This window comes from Sabethes cyaneus, chromosome 2 (assembly GCF_943734655.1).
Source record: "Sabethes cyaneus chromosome 2, idSabCyanKW18_F2, whole genome shotgun sequence".
Lineage (NCBI taxonomy): Eukaryota > Metazoa > Arthropoda > Insecta > Diptera > Culicidae > Sabethes > Sabethes cyaneus.
The window spans coordinates 65,245,729-65,261,856 of record NC_071354.1 but is presented as its reverse complement, the minus strand read 5'-3'; the positions used below and the strand labels follow the sequence as shown (position 1 = coordinate 65,261,856).

The window sequence follows — 16,128 nt, the reverse complement described above, 5'->3', positions numbered from 1 at the left end:
GGTAAATAAGCTTCATTTCCGATATCTCAGTAAAATAATTTTCCAAGTTACGGTAAAACGAGAAATGTTCACCGATATCACGGGAAAACAGGCCTATTTTTGTGTAATTCGGTATTTTACTTTACCGAGACTTTATTTTGGAATTAAGTGTGACACTATTGATTGGACAATTTTTCTTGCAGTTAGCAATATTAAATTCAATCCTGACAGCAGCAGCAAGACCGGCCCCAGATAACACAAAATCGTAATAGAAAGTTCACATTGAATCGTTTTCATGTCAACTTCATATTGGAGTTGTATAATAATTAGAGTATGTTAAATCGAAGTGAACAATAAGTTGTTTTGCAGTCGTGCGTGTCTTCATATACAATTCATGACTGTGAATTATAAAGCAGGATAGACAATTGCAATATTTGATTATATCTATACCATATATTCAGGAGTATTTAGTTGCGTGTTATAAAAACTGCGCAAAATAGAATTACAAATAGTTGTCAAAATTTTCGCACGTATATCGCCTCCACTTTGGTACATATATGCTCTTATATGGCGTGAAATATAACTTTTTCGTTCAGATATGATTTCGTATATTGTCAATTGCAAGGAAAATTGTACCATCCAAAGTGCGATATCGCTCATAAAAGTGCTATTTTGCATTAAATCGTTTCGGTATCTTCGGCGCACTTATTGCTTGGAAGATAACGAAAAAGTGCGCCGAAGATACCGAAACGATTTAATGCAAAATAGCACTTTTATGAGCGATATCGCACTTTAGAAGGTACAATTTTCCTTGCAATTGACAATACCGACAATACCTCAGTTGCAATCGAGATATACAGTGGACCCCCGTTCGTTTGAACGATTCCTCATGCAAACTAACGGGGTTACTTTTTAATTTGAACAACTGGTAACCCGAAATATGCTGAAAACCTGTGTGAACTGGCCGCCCTGCTCTTTGTTATTGTTTTGGTGGTTTGTTATAGTTGGCAGTTGCAAGTGCGAATATTGCATTTTCCGATCGGATTTCTCTCTTAATCGTTAGGAAAACGAAATGTGAAACCGATTAAACACGCTAGGTCAGTACAAACGAATCGTGTTTATGTGCATTGTCTGCATAAACAAATGATGTCATGTTGAGAATGACATTTGAACCATTTTTAATTTGCACGGCGTGCAAACCAACGGGGTTCAAATTAAAAAGTGTTCAGATTAAAAATGGTCAAACGAACGGGGGTCCACGGTACAAACCAAATGGTTTACTGGGGCAGCCCTGCAGTCGACTTTATGTAGCATCACAGAAGCAGGGATGCCAGGTGATTTTTTGAAAAGTCTTCACGAATCAAGGAAAAATGTCTTCATTTGTCTTCTTTCGGCTTTCCGCTCATTTAAATTGCATGGTGAAGACATGTCTTCACATGTCTTCAAGCGAAGACATTTCACTTTTTTGTAACCAAAATGTCTTCAAAATGAAGACATGTCTTCACTTCTGGCATCTCTGCACAGAAGTCGACAAAGCGCGACGAATCCCCCTTACGTGATGAACACCAACACAATCTCATCATGCGACCCTTTTATTTTCCAACCGTCGTTGCTGTCAATGCGCCTCATAGAAAAGTTAAACAATAAAATCGCATCATCCAAAACCAAGCGCAGGACGCCTGCTTTTGCTAGCGGAAGAATTTTAGGCGATTATCGGACCAGGATCGAACGGATCTGTGTTTATTCTGATCGGTTACTATGAGCAGTGTTTGAATTCAGAGGAAATGTACATAAAATCTATTATAATCGACGGTTTCAAGTCGTACGGCAAGCGAACTGAAGTGCATGGTTTCGATCCGGAATTTAATGCCATTACCGGCCTGAATGGCACTGGTAAATCTAATATCCTGGATTCTATTTGCTTCGTTTTGGGAATATCCAATCTTGTCCACGTAAGTCATTTATTTAGATACATGTAGTGAGTTGAATTTCAAATGAAATAACCGTGTTTTAGGTCCGAGCAACTTCACTCCAGGAGTTGGTTTACAAAAGTGGTCAGGCGGGTGTGACAAAGGCTACCGTTACGCTGGTATTCGACAACACCGACAAGGAGCAGTGTCCTTTGGGCTATGAAAAATGCAACGAAATTTCCATAACGCGCCAAATCGTCGTTGGCGGGAAGAACAAATATTTGATCAACGGAAAAACAGTTCAAAACAAGAAGGTCCAGGATCTGTTCTGTTCGGTGCAGCTTAACGTGAACAATCCGAACTTTCTGATCATGCAGGGACGGATTACCAAGGTGTTGAACATGAAGCCGCAGGAAATTTTATCCATGATTGAGGAAGCAGCCGGGACCAGTGTTTACGAGGCTAAGCGGGAGCATTCGATTAAATTGATCGAAAAGAAGGATGCTAAGCTGAACGAGCTTTACACGGTGCGGATTTTGGTTAATTTCGTTAATGTAGAAGAGTTGAAAATTCTGTGTTATTTTGACAGGTTCTGCGGGAGGAAATTGAACCGAAGCTGGAGAAGTTGCGTAAGGAACGCGCTCACTTTATCGAATATCAGAAGATCTGCCGGGACATTGAATACTTGACTAGATTGTATATTTCTCATAAGTATTTGCAGTTTGTGAAATCGGTTGAGAATTCAGAGAAGAGTATTGCGGGATTAAATGAAATAATCGTTAACAACAGACAAAAGATTGACAGTCACATTAATGAATGCAAAGAGATTGAAAGCAGCGCTAAGGCGCTGCAAGAAACGATTGATACGGAAGGAGGTGGTGTGTTGGCGGAATTGGAAACCGAGTTAAGTGCCGAAAGCAAAAAGGAAGCGACAGCTTCCGCGGAGCGGAATAGTACAAAAGATAGCATCGGAGTTGAGCAGCGTAAGCTCAAAAATTTACAAAAAAGTATTAAAGATGATGAGGCTGCCCTGGATAAGAAGGAAGCAGAGATGCAACGTACCGGGGATATGTTTCAGAGCCTTAAAGATGCAAATGAAGCCGATGCTAAAGCTTTCGATGATGCTCAGAAGCGCTTCGAGGCGGTCAGTGCAGGGTTGTCAACGAACGAAGACGGTGAAGCTGCCACATTGCAGGATCAGCTAATGGCAGCCAAACAGAAGACGGCCGAGTCTGCAACCGCAATTAAACAGAGCGAAATGGAACTAAAACACTGTCAACAGCTGTTGAAGGAAAAACAAGGTGACATGAACTCCAGTGACGCAGCCTATCTGGCGGATAAGAAACTATTGACAGACACCGAGAAACAGATTCAAAAACTATCGGCAGAGCTGCAAAACATCGATTATGAGGAAGGAACAATTGAACAGTTGCAAGAGCGCAAGCAAGTTCTGTCCCAGGAAATACGTAATCTCCGTGGTGAGTTGGATCGCAAGAATGCTTACCGCTGGGAATTTCAATACCGGGATCCAGAACCGAATTTCGACCGATCAACGGTTAAAGGAATGGTTGCTAAGCTAGTATCACTAAGGGATAGAAAATATGCCCTTGCCTTAGGGACGGCAGCTGGAGGAAGTTTATACAGCGTTGTAGTCGATTCGGATACTACCGGCAAAAAGTTGCTTCAGAAAGGTCAATTACAAAGCCGAACCACGATGATTCCGTTGAACAAAATCTCCAGTCGATCAATCGATCAAAGCACCGTTAGGGTGGCGGACAACCTGGTCGGAAAAGGCCGTGCGGTAACGTCACTGTCATGCATCGACTACGACCGCCGTCTGGAACCGGCAATGAAGTTCGTTTTTGGTCATTCCTTTCTGGCCGATGACATGAACGTAGCCAAGCAGGTAACCTACCATCGGCAAATTATGTGCCGTACGGTGACGCTCGATGGGGATGTAGTCGATCCCAGCGGAACACTGTCCGGTGGTGCAAAACCGAAGGGAGGCACCGTGCTGCTGGAGGTAGAGGAAATCAACAAAATACAGCAACTGTTGGCAGAGAAAGAGGCAGATTATCAGCAAGTTTGCGCCGAAATTAGGTGAGTACAATAGTTGGGTATTCGAATAGTAATAGGAGTTTACATTCTTGTTTTATTCTAGCAAATTGGAACGCATTGCTCATCGCTACAATCAGCTGAAAGAACAACTGGATTTGCGCAATTACGAGCTTAAAAGCTTACAGCAACGGTTGGCTCAAACCACTTTCCAGCAAGCTCAGCAAGAGATCGAAGAACTTAAGCAAAAGACCGGTTAGTATAAAAAAACAAATTACATATCTAAAAAACTGATATTTTGCGTTTCATTTCGCAGAAACGTTGAAGCAGACGATGGTCGAAGCACGGCAGACACAAACGCAGGCCAACGCCAGGGTGAAAGACCTGACGGCCAAAATTGCCGACAGCAAGGGTCATCGAGAGCGCGAACTCAAGGCTGCCGAGGAGGACATGAAGCGGTTTAAAAAGAAGAGCGAAGACAGTCGCAAAAGTTGGAAGAAACACGAGCAGAGCTTCGAAACGTTAAAGCTGGAAATCGAAGAGCTCAAGAAAGGCATCACTGCCGCCCGGGAGCAGGCAGTTAAACTTGAGGAAAGCATCGCGGCATTGCAGGAAAAACTACAAAGTGCCAGTGAGAACAGTGACCAACAGGTGGCCGCAGTTGCTGCCGTGAAGCAAAAGATCAAGGCTCATAAAGATAAAATTAACAGCCAGAATAAGGAGTTGAAAGCAAAGTACCATCACAGGGATAAGTTGCTGAAGCAAAATGAGGAACTCGAACTGGATATCAAAAAGAAGGAAAATGAAATTCAGAAAGTGAAAAACGAAAACAAAGATGGTTACAACAAAATATCTGGTCTCGAGGAAAAGTATCCCTGGATTACGGAGGATAAAGAGTTCTTCGGAGTTAAAAATACGAGGTACGATTACAATAAAGAAGACCCACAAGAAGCTGGTCGGAAATTAAACAAACTGCAAGATTCTAAACAAAAAATGAGCAGAAATATAAACCAGAAAGCGATGGTATTGCTGGATCGCGAAGAGGAGCAATACAAGGAAGTTATTCGTCGGAAGCAGGTGGTGGAGGATGATAAAAAGAAGATTCAAAAAATCATCACCGATTTGGACGAAGAAAAAAAGAAACAACTGAAAGTGGCATGGACAGAGGTTAACGAAAACTTCGGCAGTATTTTCAGCACCCTACTGCCGGGAACTCAGGCTCAGCTGGTACCGCCAGATGGTGTGAATTTCATGAAGGGACTCGAGGTAAAGGTAGGGTTCAATGGCATGTGGAAGGAATCGCTGACCGAACTGAGCGGAGGTCAACGCTCGCTGGTGGCTCTGTCGTTGATTTTGGCTATGCTGAAATACAAACCGGCACCGCTGTATATTCTTGACGAAGTTGACGCTGCCCTGGATCTGTCGCATACGCAGAACATCGGTAACATGTTGAAGAAACATTTCACCAACTCGCAGTTTGTTATCGTTTCACTTAAGGATGGCATGTTTAATAACGCGAACGTTCTGTTTAGGACCAAATTTGTGGACGGAATGTCTGCGGTTACTAGGACAGTAAACATTGCCCAGTTGAAAAAGGCAGGCAGGTGATTCGCGATTTTCTCGAACGTAAAATTTTGGAAAGCTTTTAGGTAGCAGACAATTAAGGGATACTGTGAACTCTTTAAAATAAATATAAAGTTGTCGAATTTGCTGTTCATTTAATTGGCCCGTTTGGAAGAATCTTCTGATGGAACTAATACTGAATGCGGTGCTTCGTTGTTTTGCTCTTTAACGGATGCATTTTGCCCATCCTTCACTGCCTCGTCGGGGCTGAGTTTCAGGCTAACCAGCTCTCGTGCATCCTGTGCATCAGCTGTTTCTACAGAGTTCCACGCCTGGAGAGTTGAGTCAGCGAGTAGTATGTACAGAATGCCACCAACTATCAGCATTCCAGCGCTTATTAAGAACACGTATTGCCACTGCTGAACTGTTTGCTGTAAAATCAGAAGAAGTTTAATTAAAGTACCATTATTTGTGTCAAATCATTTACATTTCCCAGTGTTAGAATTCCCACGATAATCGGCGATACAAATCCCGGAACGACGGTGATCATTCCACTGATGCCGAGTAGGATTCCAGCAAATTTCGGACTAATATCGATGATGTTAGCCAGCGGGCCCGTAGACACAGCCCCGTGCATCATTGTAGCCAGAGTTAGGAACAATATAGCCATCGTGGCGTTACATCCACTATAAGCCAACGCCAGAATGAAAATTCCATTCACCAAACAGCAAAAAGCTCCTCCCATTTTGCGAACATTTGTCCGAGACATTAGATTGTGCTTCAGTAGATAATCTCCCACTACGGACACACAGTAGGCAAACATCATCCGGCACAGGTGAGGGATTCCCGACAGAATTCCGGTCTGAATAGTTTCTCTAATATAAAAACCTCGCACAATTATTTTAGTTCATTAACGTTACCATTTTTATGTCCCATCCATGAATGTAGTTGAAGTAGCTGGGTGCTTGTGTCATCAAGGTGAACAGTCCCCAAATTCCTGCCCACTGTGCGATCACCGTTATCCACATTGGTTTGGAGAAAATCATCTTTCGCCACGGCGTTGGCTGCTGATGCTCCTTACTTTTGGACTTTTCCGTTATTCCCAGTGAACTCTCGATATATTCGCGTTCCTTTGGGTGAATCCATGGATGCTCTGCTGGCGAATCGTACACCAAGTACACCCAGGCGATGTACCAAATTGTTCCCAATACTCCAGAGAAATGAAATACATACTCCCAGGATGTCCAAGAGATGATGTAACCGAACAGCGGAAAATTCAGTGCTACACCAACAGAGCTGCCTAGAATATGTAATAAACAACGATGTTACAAAATTTTAGAAAAACATTCTAATTTGGGTTTTACCTAGATAAGCTGTAACAAATTTACTGCGCTCGTTGGGCGGTATCCATTGACCAGCCATGTGATGCATCGCAGGCCACGCCACACCCTAACACGATATTGCATTCGGTAAGTAAGCTGATCTATTTTTGAAGCGATTTACAATACTTACGGATATCAAACCCTGGAACGTGCGTAAAAAGATCAGTATTCTGTAATCCCAATACGACGCCAGCGGCATTAGGAAGCACAGCCAGCAACCAATGGCGTTCGATAGACCAAACACCAGTTTGGTGCCATACTTTCGGGCTAGCACACCTCCCGGAACCTGGGTAACCCAGTGCAGCCAAAAGAAAGCTCCCAAAATCAGGCCCTGGTCATACTCGTCCCATTCGAAGCCGTCCTCTTTGGAGTCGAGCTGCAAATGAGTGAAAAATATGGATATTGACTATTTTTCACTAATTTCTAGTACAACTATAACTGGTGCACTTTTATTGCGAATTAACCCATTAAGCCCCCCACTTTTCCCAACAGGGATAGAAAGTTGAAACTTTCAGGAAAATTTTCTTTTAGGTCAACTAAGAAAAACCGCTGACATGTATTATTAATTTGGACCCTGTGTCCCACAACGCTACGTTGCGAAAACGCAACGCTGGGCGTTACGGGTATACCGTTTTAGCATAGCTTCATTTATGCATATACGTACTTCATACTTTTTTCCCGTTAAATCAAACTTGGGATTTGTTTTTGGGATTTTGAGTATTAATAAAGATTAAATGAACGAGTAAGAGTATTACATGTTATGTTTTATGATAGTTATCGAAACATTTGGGTTGGAGACCAACTTTGCACCAGACGCATGGTATGCAGTTTGAATGCTTAATGCATGTTTAAAGATAATTAAATGCCTACCAACACGTTCCAGAAAGGTTGTAACATTAAATTTGGATCCACGAAACTGTCGTTGCTGTCACTCAATTCCTCCAAATATTCCGGACGCAAAGTTACTTTAACGATTTTATTAAGCTCTTATCACAACGGCTGCTCCATCTGCCATCAGTGTTTGAAGCTGCGAATTCTATGTTATGTAAACTTTTATAATGTTTCCGGGATATTTTGAACAAGCAAAAGATAAGATTTACATTCATTTGTTTACTAAAAAGCAACGAAACCAAATGAAACACCGCAGCGAACGAACGAACGAAAACAAACGTTTCCCGTTGCAAATTTTGAATATAGTTTCTTCCTAGCGTGCGTTTTCGCAACGCAACGCTTAAAACCTATCTTAAAATTACAAAAATAATCAAAATTATGAAACAAAGTGTTTTTTGGCAAGCAACCGATTCTTACTAACGCTGATTAATAGGTCAGGCGTAAATAGGCGTAAAATCAAGATTTATGAGTATTTTTCCTTAACTGTCTCAAAAATAGCAAAACCTGTTGTTTTGTCACAGCTGTAATTATGTTACATGTAACATCTGACCTTTGAACAAAAACAGGTCGATTAGATTTTTTTTCAATCTTTCTTTGTTTCTCAGGGTCCAAGTTGATATCTTACACCGGGCCTTCTCTAGAATCGAGTGAAAGTGCGTTGCGTTTTCGCAACATTGGGAGGAAATGGGTTAAAGAACACTATCGAATGAAGTTTTCGGATCACGTTTAAGCAATAAATTTCGTCCAGATTACGAGTTTTTCAATATACAACGAATAAAAACCGTTCGTTCAAATTTTGCTATAGTAGCATGTCTAGAAACAAATACTAGCATTTTATCATTTTGAAATAGTATTCTATCGTGTTAACTATATTCATAACTGGTGCATTTGCCATATTTCTTATATCGGATTGACTCATTTATCTTTATTCAGGATCCAAACTAGCATTATTAATGTTACGAATGGCGAATGGTTTACGCAGGTTCACGTTTTGATAGAATATCTATTTGCAAGTGCAGTGCAGCGCTGAAATCGCGATGAGAAAGTTTTACAGTTACTACCAAACCAGAATGTCAGCTTCTTCAGACATGCATGGTCTACATGAACGAAATACCGATCCGTCGGAATACACAATAAGGGTATTAGTTGATAAAACCGTCGATCTACTGTTGGGCTTGACCAAAACAGAAATGCAACAGCTCAAAAATGGTGCATGCAGCTGCTTTCTGGGAATACTTCGCGGGGAGTATCGCACTACCATTTGAATAGTGTAATTCGGCAAAGATAAAGAGGTTACTACGGAAGTACGGACACCTTGCGAAAGGCTTACGTATCTTTAGTTAGTTAGCACAGAACAGAATTGGAAGTAGAAATCCAAACACGTACATGCTACTTTGGTAACCCTCTTATACGACAAGACTTGAGGAATCCGAAAAAAATAGTGGCAAACCTAAGGAATATCTTTTGAATTCACTCCTGACTTTCACCAGGTGCATCTCTCCAAGGAGTGTCTGCAGCCCTTGGTTCATACGCCTCGGCCACTTTTCGTTGTCTATTTGTATTCGCAGTACGGCCTGTCCTTAGCAGCCATTTTTCAATCCCTACAACACCAGCAAATCGTACCTCGTCCTCGACAGCGCACATTCATGGAGTGCGGGGTCTGCCTCGAAGTCTGCGGCCTCTTCCTGTTTCTGTGCTGAAAATAGTTTTGCTTACTCTTTCATCGGGAATTCTGGCCACATGTCCAGTCCACCGCAGCCAGTCACCTTCACTATTTCAGTATATTTGTATACTTGATCTCGTGGTTCATGCGTCTGTGCCACACTCCGTTTTCAAATTTGGCACCGAGTGTAGAATTACGCATTACGCTCTAAAACCCCAAGTACTCGCCAGGTAGCTTCTTTTAGCGTCCATGGTTCATGTCCGTAAAGGAAGATTGGGAGGATTAGTCTTCTGTACAGCGCCAATTTTGTGAGAATTTTCAAATTGCAAGTTCAGCTGGCAACGTCACAAAAGTGGTTGAGGTCTCACCCGCTACTGATGCTTTACTTCAACCCCTACAGCGTCGCACGAATCAGCGTCACTAGTTTCGTCGGAAAATCTTGTTCTAGCATTCTGATACAGCTTATTTCGTTTGACTGAATGGTACGCCGCCTGAAAGTCCACAAATAGATGATGGGAGCTTGTCTACTAACTGAGACAAGGTAAACATCTGATCCATCGTGTAGTGACCCTCATGCTAACCAGCTTGATACTCGCCAACGAAAGACTCCGCTACGGCGCTAACGGTTTCAGTCTACACAACATGATACGGGAGAGTACCTTATATACAGAATTGAGCGATGCCCCGATAGTTATTACATTCGAGTTTTTTTAATAGAGCAAATGAGGCCATCCAACCACTCCTCCAGCGTTTGTTCTTCCTCCCTGATCATGTCAATGATCCGGTGCATTGTTTCATGTGTGTGTTAGTGGCTCACAATGTTCATCCTCTTCCTGCTAATCTCCGTATTTGCCTTTTCATTCAACAGCGCTTGCAAGTGCTCCCGTTCTGTTTTTACTCCCCCAAAACTAGTCCACGAATCGTTTCGTTCAAATATGGCAAGTGCACGTATGTTTTCCGTAAGCAAAGTTACAGTCTCAAATCCGTAGCGGACTACCGTTCTGATTGGCGTCTTGTACATCGTCAGCTTTGTGCGGCAGCATATACTTCTTGATCAAAGCATCTTGCGGAGGAAAAAGTAGTCCCGACTTCCAACTGGAATGCGTCGTTGAACCTCTGTATTCGTATTTTCCGCAGTGATTCCAAAGATTCCCAATGTATGAACTCATCAATCACTTCCAGTTCATCACTGTCACTGCCCTCTTGCTATTGGGGATAGACGATGTAATAAAATCTGGAAGATCACCTTGTAGGCAGTGTTGATCAGTGTTCTGCTGCGTAAATCAGCAAACGAGCCAATCGCCTGTTTTGCAGAAACGACAAACCACACTTTCCATCCACTCCTGCGGTATTTTCTCGTCCTCCAAAATTCTTGATATTATCTAGTTAAGTGCCGTTGCTAGTGGTTTGTTGCCATTTTTGTAGAGTTCGCCCATGCCATCGCCATTGCGATGCTCATCGAAGAACTGTTCCCACCTGTTGACCAGTTCGTGCTCGTTTGTGACTGATGAGGAATAGAATAGGAAGGAAACTTTCCTTTGATGTGTATTCTTTACGAGATTGGTTCTCCTTTTCATAGAACTTGTTTGTGTCGTTAATCCGGAATAGTTGTTCTAGCTCTTCACAATCTTTGTCCTCCTTCTAACACTTCTTTCTCTTCAGGATCGTTAACTCATTCGGCGCTCATAGATACTTGACCAAATTCTCCCTCGTGTTTTCCCACGCTCTTTTTCCCCCCTTTGCTTGCTGGCATGTACCATTTCGTTCGCTCGAGGTTTCTTCACCTAGCACCGCTATTGCAGCCGCATTGACGGCCAAGCACATCCTGCTTTATCCGTGTTCGAGGGTCAAAGTACCTAGCTCCACAGTGAAAGGTGGAGCTTAATGCATTAGGTCGCGAGTCGTAGTTCTCGGCAACTGGTGAGTTGTCTAATTGTCGAGTAGACCAACCTCGTTGTATTTCTTGACCTTGAAATGAGGTCAGGCATATAATTCAGTGGTTAGTGGTTTAACTACAGTAGACGAAGGAACAGGTACAATTTGTGTCTATAAATAACTCAACCTGCCACGTGCTGGTAGAATTTGCAATACATCGCACGCTTTATAACTGGAGGCTCTCTTTTGCCCAGTCTCTCTGTGGTTCAAAGGATCATTACTGCTGGTGAGCCAAATGGCCTGGGAGGAAGAATGGGTTTGAATCCGGTTGTAATGTTCCGATTACAGCTTGGTTCGATCCATGGAATCCCCCAGTTTGGATAGAAGATTGCGGAACACAACTTCTTAGGCGTTGCTTCAAATAACTCTCCCTTACCTCATCTTCCGCTCTTTCCCCTTCACGCCAGATCTCATTCTGTTAGATCCTCTGAACTCGTTTCATTACTTTTTTCTACTGTTCCGTCCGTAAATTGTAAGTTTTGAGCGCACATGTCGTCCAACATTTGAAAAGGGCGGATAAGCCAACTGTCAAACAGAACGAGGGAGAGTTCATTTTCCTATGCTGCTCCAGCAAAGAATAACTCTCGCTCGGTCTATTTGACAGTTGGCTTATCCGCCATTTTCAAATGTTGTTCGACACATGTAAATATTAATCAGAGTCGATATGCGCACTTTGACATACGTTGTTCGAGAAAAACTGCCCATCGATGAGAATACGGTTGATTTAGTTCAATGTTCGTTAGTCAGGTGATCTCCATATGGCCTTGTAATTATTTTTGTGGAGAAAGGAAGCAAAGCAAAGCCTGGGTAAAAACGTCTTGACCGTTCTTTATCGACAGACTTCGCACACATCCAGTATTAGAGTACGGGCTTGTACAACGATTCTACTGAATCTAGCAGCCCCTCCTAGTTGAGATTCAAACATACGACGACTGGCTTGTTAGACCTGTGCTTTTGATTAGCAAGCCTCGAAAAACTGCCAAGTAGATACATCGCCTACGTCAACTCATACATCAACTTATATTTTCATTAGTGTTCGTTTGAGGCAGTAGGATCCAATCACCTTGACCGGTCTGTACATCGCTTTCTTCCCGTATTCGACTTTAACTTCGTATTTGATGATGTGGTTGAAGAAATGGTCTTTTATCCTCAACGTACGAATCTTCTTGTGAATCGCCTTCTAATCAAACACGCAATCCTACATTTTGCCTATCACTAAAAGGATAGTTTCCAACTCGTTGGACGTCCTGGTAAAAGCTGGCCTTGCCGCCACGGATCCTCAGCGCCTGACTATGGTGATAAACTTTCTGGTTTCTAGCTTTTCGAGCAGAACCCTGTCACCACCCACGAAATTCTGCAATGTACCGTTCCATTCCAGGAATCTATTCCATGTCCTTATTTCGGCGCCGTCATCTATGCCGAATGTTTCGAGTCGTGTTTTCTCGATCTTTTGTAGTAATTTTGTAGTCCTGAATATTTTGTCTCTAATGAAAAAAATGTAATCAATTCAACTTCCGTACTTCGCTTAACGGTCAGTTAACAATTACTCTAGCCAATGAACTTAGCTGATTTTGTATGAATTTTAATGAATTGCTCTTAAAATCGAAACGAAAGTGAGAATTATGGGCTAATAACAAAATGATTTGGCCATTGACTTTTGAACCGTCAGGCTGATAAGTAAAAAAATTGACACCGCTAGCAGACAGTACAGAGCCGACAGCTCGTAAAACGTGATGGAGCATAAATCATTTGCCGGCACCCGCTCATCTTGCGTCTGTCCGTTCCTAAATGAGCTAGAAGCTCGCTATTATGCAAAAGTTTGCTATGATAACAGCAATATGTTTACAACTTTGCTGTGTTTCACAGAAGCGATCTGTCTTCGAATGAATTATATCGGGAGATAAATTCAGCAAGTTGTTTATGCAACAGTGCCAAAGACGTAATTGCACTGTCAGGCCAGTATCTTTGAAGAATATGTATGTAGTTGTTTTTGGTTCGGCCTAGCAACCGAAGAGCTTTTAGCTAACATGGTTCGGTTCAATGATGCTGCTAAAGTCAGAAAGATCGGTACATTAATCTCGTAATTGTCCTGCATACGAACAACTGATTGAGAGGTCAATAGGACCACTTTGAATAGTGGCATGAAGCTAGATCCGGCCAAAAGATCGTAAAGCCCTCCTATTGGTTCGACAGAGGAAGCAGACGCTTCTGTAGACACTTCCTTAGGTAGATCTTTCCGTTTGCAGTCCCGGAAGTCACGAACCGAGCACTTCGTTTGCCACATGAAAAGATCGCTTGCCAAACCATGTATTTCTTGGCAAATTTTGAAACTTTCTGCATCCTTACTTCCTCCGGACGTAAGTCTTATCATTCATGATAAGAGAGTTAAGGATTTTCCAGGCGTTTGCGCAAAATAAATTCGCGATGTTGCTTTTTGGGTGACTCCATTCTTTATACTTTTCGAAAAACTGGTCGCGATAAAAATACAGCGTAAACAATACACTCTAAACTACTTCTATCCAAATTTACAAGCGAAAATACCCAATTTCTTCCGTGGTGCAATTTGATGTGGAACACCCTTTAAAAATGTTACTTTTAAGATAGTTATCAACTACCAAGCGGCAAAATTGTAAAATTTTGATATTATTTATAATTTTAGTCTTTTACACGCTTCATGAGATACCCATCACACGTGATAACCAATCGCCAAGGAACTTACCTAGCATCTATTTTAACATATTAAGAACAACTTTACAATGCTAAGATAAACCGATTCAAATATCACGTGGTAACTCTTCGCAAATGAATTAGTTAATTACCAACTAGGATTAGTACCCTGTGATAACGTAATTACAATGTCTTATTGGAACAAACCCGCTACCTCGAAGGCGTCAAGCAATATTTTCTCCGGGGATTTGATCTTTGGCGAGCTTCTTAGTGCGGATAGAGCAGTTACTTTGCCACTGTTCTGCTGATCTGCCGCGTTGGAGTCATTCCGTTCAACGAAACAAGCGTACAGCTTTTTCTCCAGCTGCGGTGTCACCGTGAAATTAACATTATCCGATGTCACGTTCCAATTGCGGCTGGATTTGCTTCCGCTCGGTTTGACCATCGAGACGATCGTAATGTTCATATTAATCCTAATCATGTAGTTTACTGCGAATCCTACAAACACTAAGTACCATAATACTGTTCGTGCGTTTACTTTCGGTTCGTTGCCCATTTTGTAGACGGTTTGTTCCAAATACGAAAACGCATTCGAAAATTTCTAACTAGTTGTTAATTAAGTCACTTTATTCCAACGACGCTCATCGTTGCAAACCAAAGTTTTGAAATTTCACCGATTCGACCTTTCTCGAGAGTAGAACTCTCGCGTCTTTCACTGGTCGAAATCTTATCACCGACTAAAAGCTCTGCTCAACGTGGTACCAAGTAAGTGATAGATCTTGCGCGTATAGTACTACAATTAGCGCTGATTTTACTTAATTCTCTTGGCGCGACTACGCGTGGCATCTGATCCAGCTTCTGCGCCGCGAAAGATTTGATAAAGCCGGCGTTTTCTTGTGTATTTAAATGATACGGACATACACTGGACAGCCGGCATCAGCAAGCAAACATATGATCGCGTGTCTACGGTACTATGAATCCTAACGTACGGGCTAATCTGTTTACGCGGCATCAGGCTCTCCGTTCCTTTGTGAATTTAATAGAGCTGTCTTTTCCGTTGTGCCTGACTGGCAGATCTAATGGACCGTGGAGCTCCTCAGCACGTTGCAGTACGGCTGTTAGTTGAATAGTTTGTTACTCGATGTTTCTCTATGCGTTTCAACCCTTTTATATTCATGTCTGCTCTAATCAGCAGCAACAGCATGATAATAAAATACGGTAAATGCATAACAGGTATGTTATATAATTTTGTATGTTATTCTTGAAACTGCAGGTTGTAACGAAGTTTCTTATTACTAAACAAAATAGTTACTCCGCAAGTGTACCACATATTGACTTTCGAAGAAAAGTGAACAAGTAAAGGGCCAAACAGAATGCTGCGTCAATGCGTCCGTCAGCGTTATTCTGACAGTTTTCCCATGGGTTTACTGTCAAATTAACGCTGACGGATGCGTTGACGCAACATTCTGTTTGGCCCTTAACGCTTCTCCCCACGAAACCAAGACCGAATCGAAGCCAAGAAGTGGAGCATAGTTTAATGAGAACGTTTTGTGTCGGTTGAAGTGAACTGTAGTCGCCCGGCGCCAAGTTTAGCGATAATGGTGGGCCGTGCGGAGCTTACCAACAATTATTCAATAACCTTCAAGTACCCATCGATGGTTACTTTGCCGGGAGGGCATAAAGTCTACAATCGGTACAATCAAAGGATACTTAAAAAAGATGAAAAAGATTAGCTTACTTATTTAGTTGGCCCTACGTCTTATGACAAGGCCTGCGTAACATAATTCCTCCATCTAATTCAATCCATGGCAACTGGTTTCCAGTTCTGTGGACACCCAAAGCTAAGCCTTGGGCTTAAAACTTCTTTCTAAGACTTGACCCTTCTTTATCGACAAACTTCACAGCTGGCTATTAGAACACAGGACAGCCGAGATTCGAACATACGACGAAAGGCTTGTTAACACCAACATCGTACCTCGAAACCAACTAAGTGCTGTGGGTACCCAGTGTTCGCTAGATCTCGCTCCACCTGGTCTTACCACCTCGCTTGCTGTACCCCTTTTCATCTTGTTCCTACCAGATT

At 42.3% G+C, this 16,128-nt stretch overlaps 2 protein-coding genes across 2 annotated transcripts; one reads left to right on the top strand and one right to left on the bottom strand.

Moving 5' to 3' along the window:
• The first annotated feature begins 1,687 nt into the window (after window positions 1-1,687).
• On the top strand, window positions 1,688-5,639 carry LOC128734745 (structural maintenance of chromosomes protein 2). The gene is made up of 5 exons (XM_053829080.1): window positions 1,688-1,931; window positions 1,994-2,416; window positions 2,479-3,989; window positions 4,051-4,199; window positions 4,261-5,639. The coding sequence occupies exons 1-5, from the start codon at window positions 1,764-1,766 to the stop codon at window positions 5,550-5,552; spliced, it is 3,543 nt and encodes a 1,180-aa protein (XP_053685055.1). The 5' UTR covers window positions 1,688-1,763; the 3' UTR covers window positions 5,553-5,639.
• Window positions 5,640-5,662: 23 nt separating this feature from the next.
• LOC128735512 (sialin) lies at window positions 5,663-14,601 on the bottom strand. The gene is made up of 6 exons (XM_053829994.1): window positions 14,260-14,601; window positions 7,020-7,265; window positions 6,872-6,956; window positions 6,428-6,807; window positions 5,995-6,369; window positions 5,663-5,938 (listed from the first exon to the last, which is right to left on the bottom strand). The coding sequence occupies exons 1-6, from the start codon at window positions 14,599-14,601 to the stop codon at window positions 5,663-5,665; spliced, it is 1,704 nt and encodes a 567-aa protein (XP_053685969.1).
• Window positions 14,602-16,128: the final 1,527 nt, after the last annotated feature.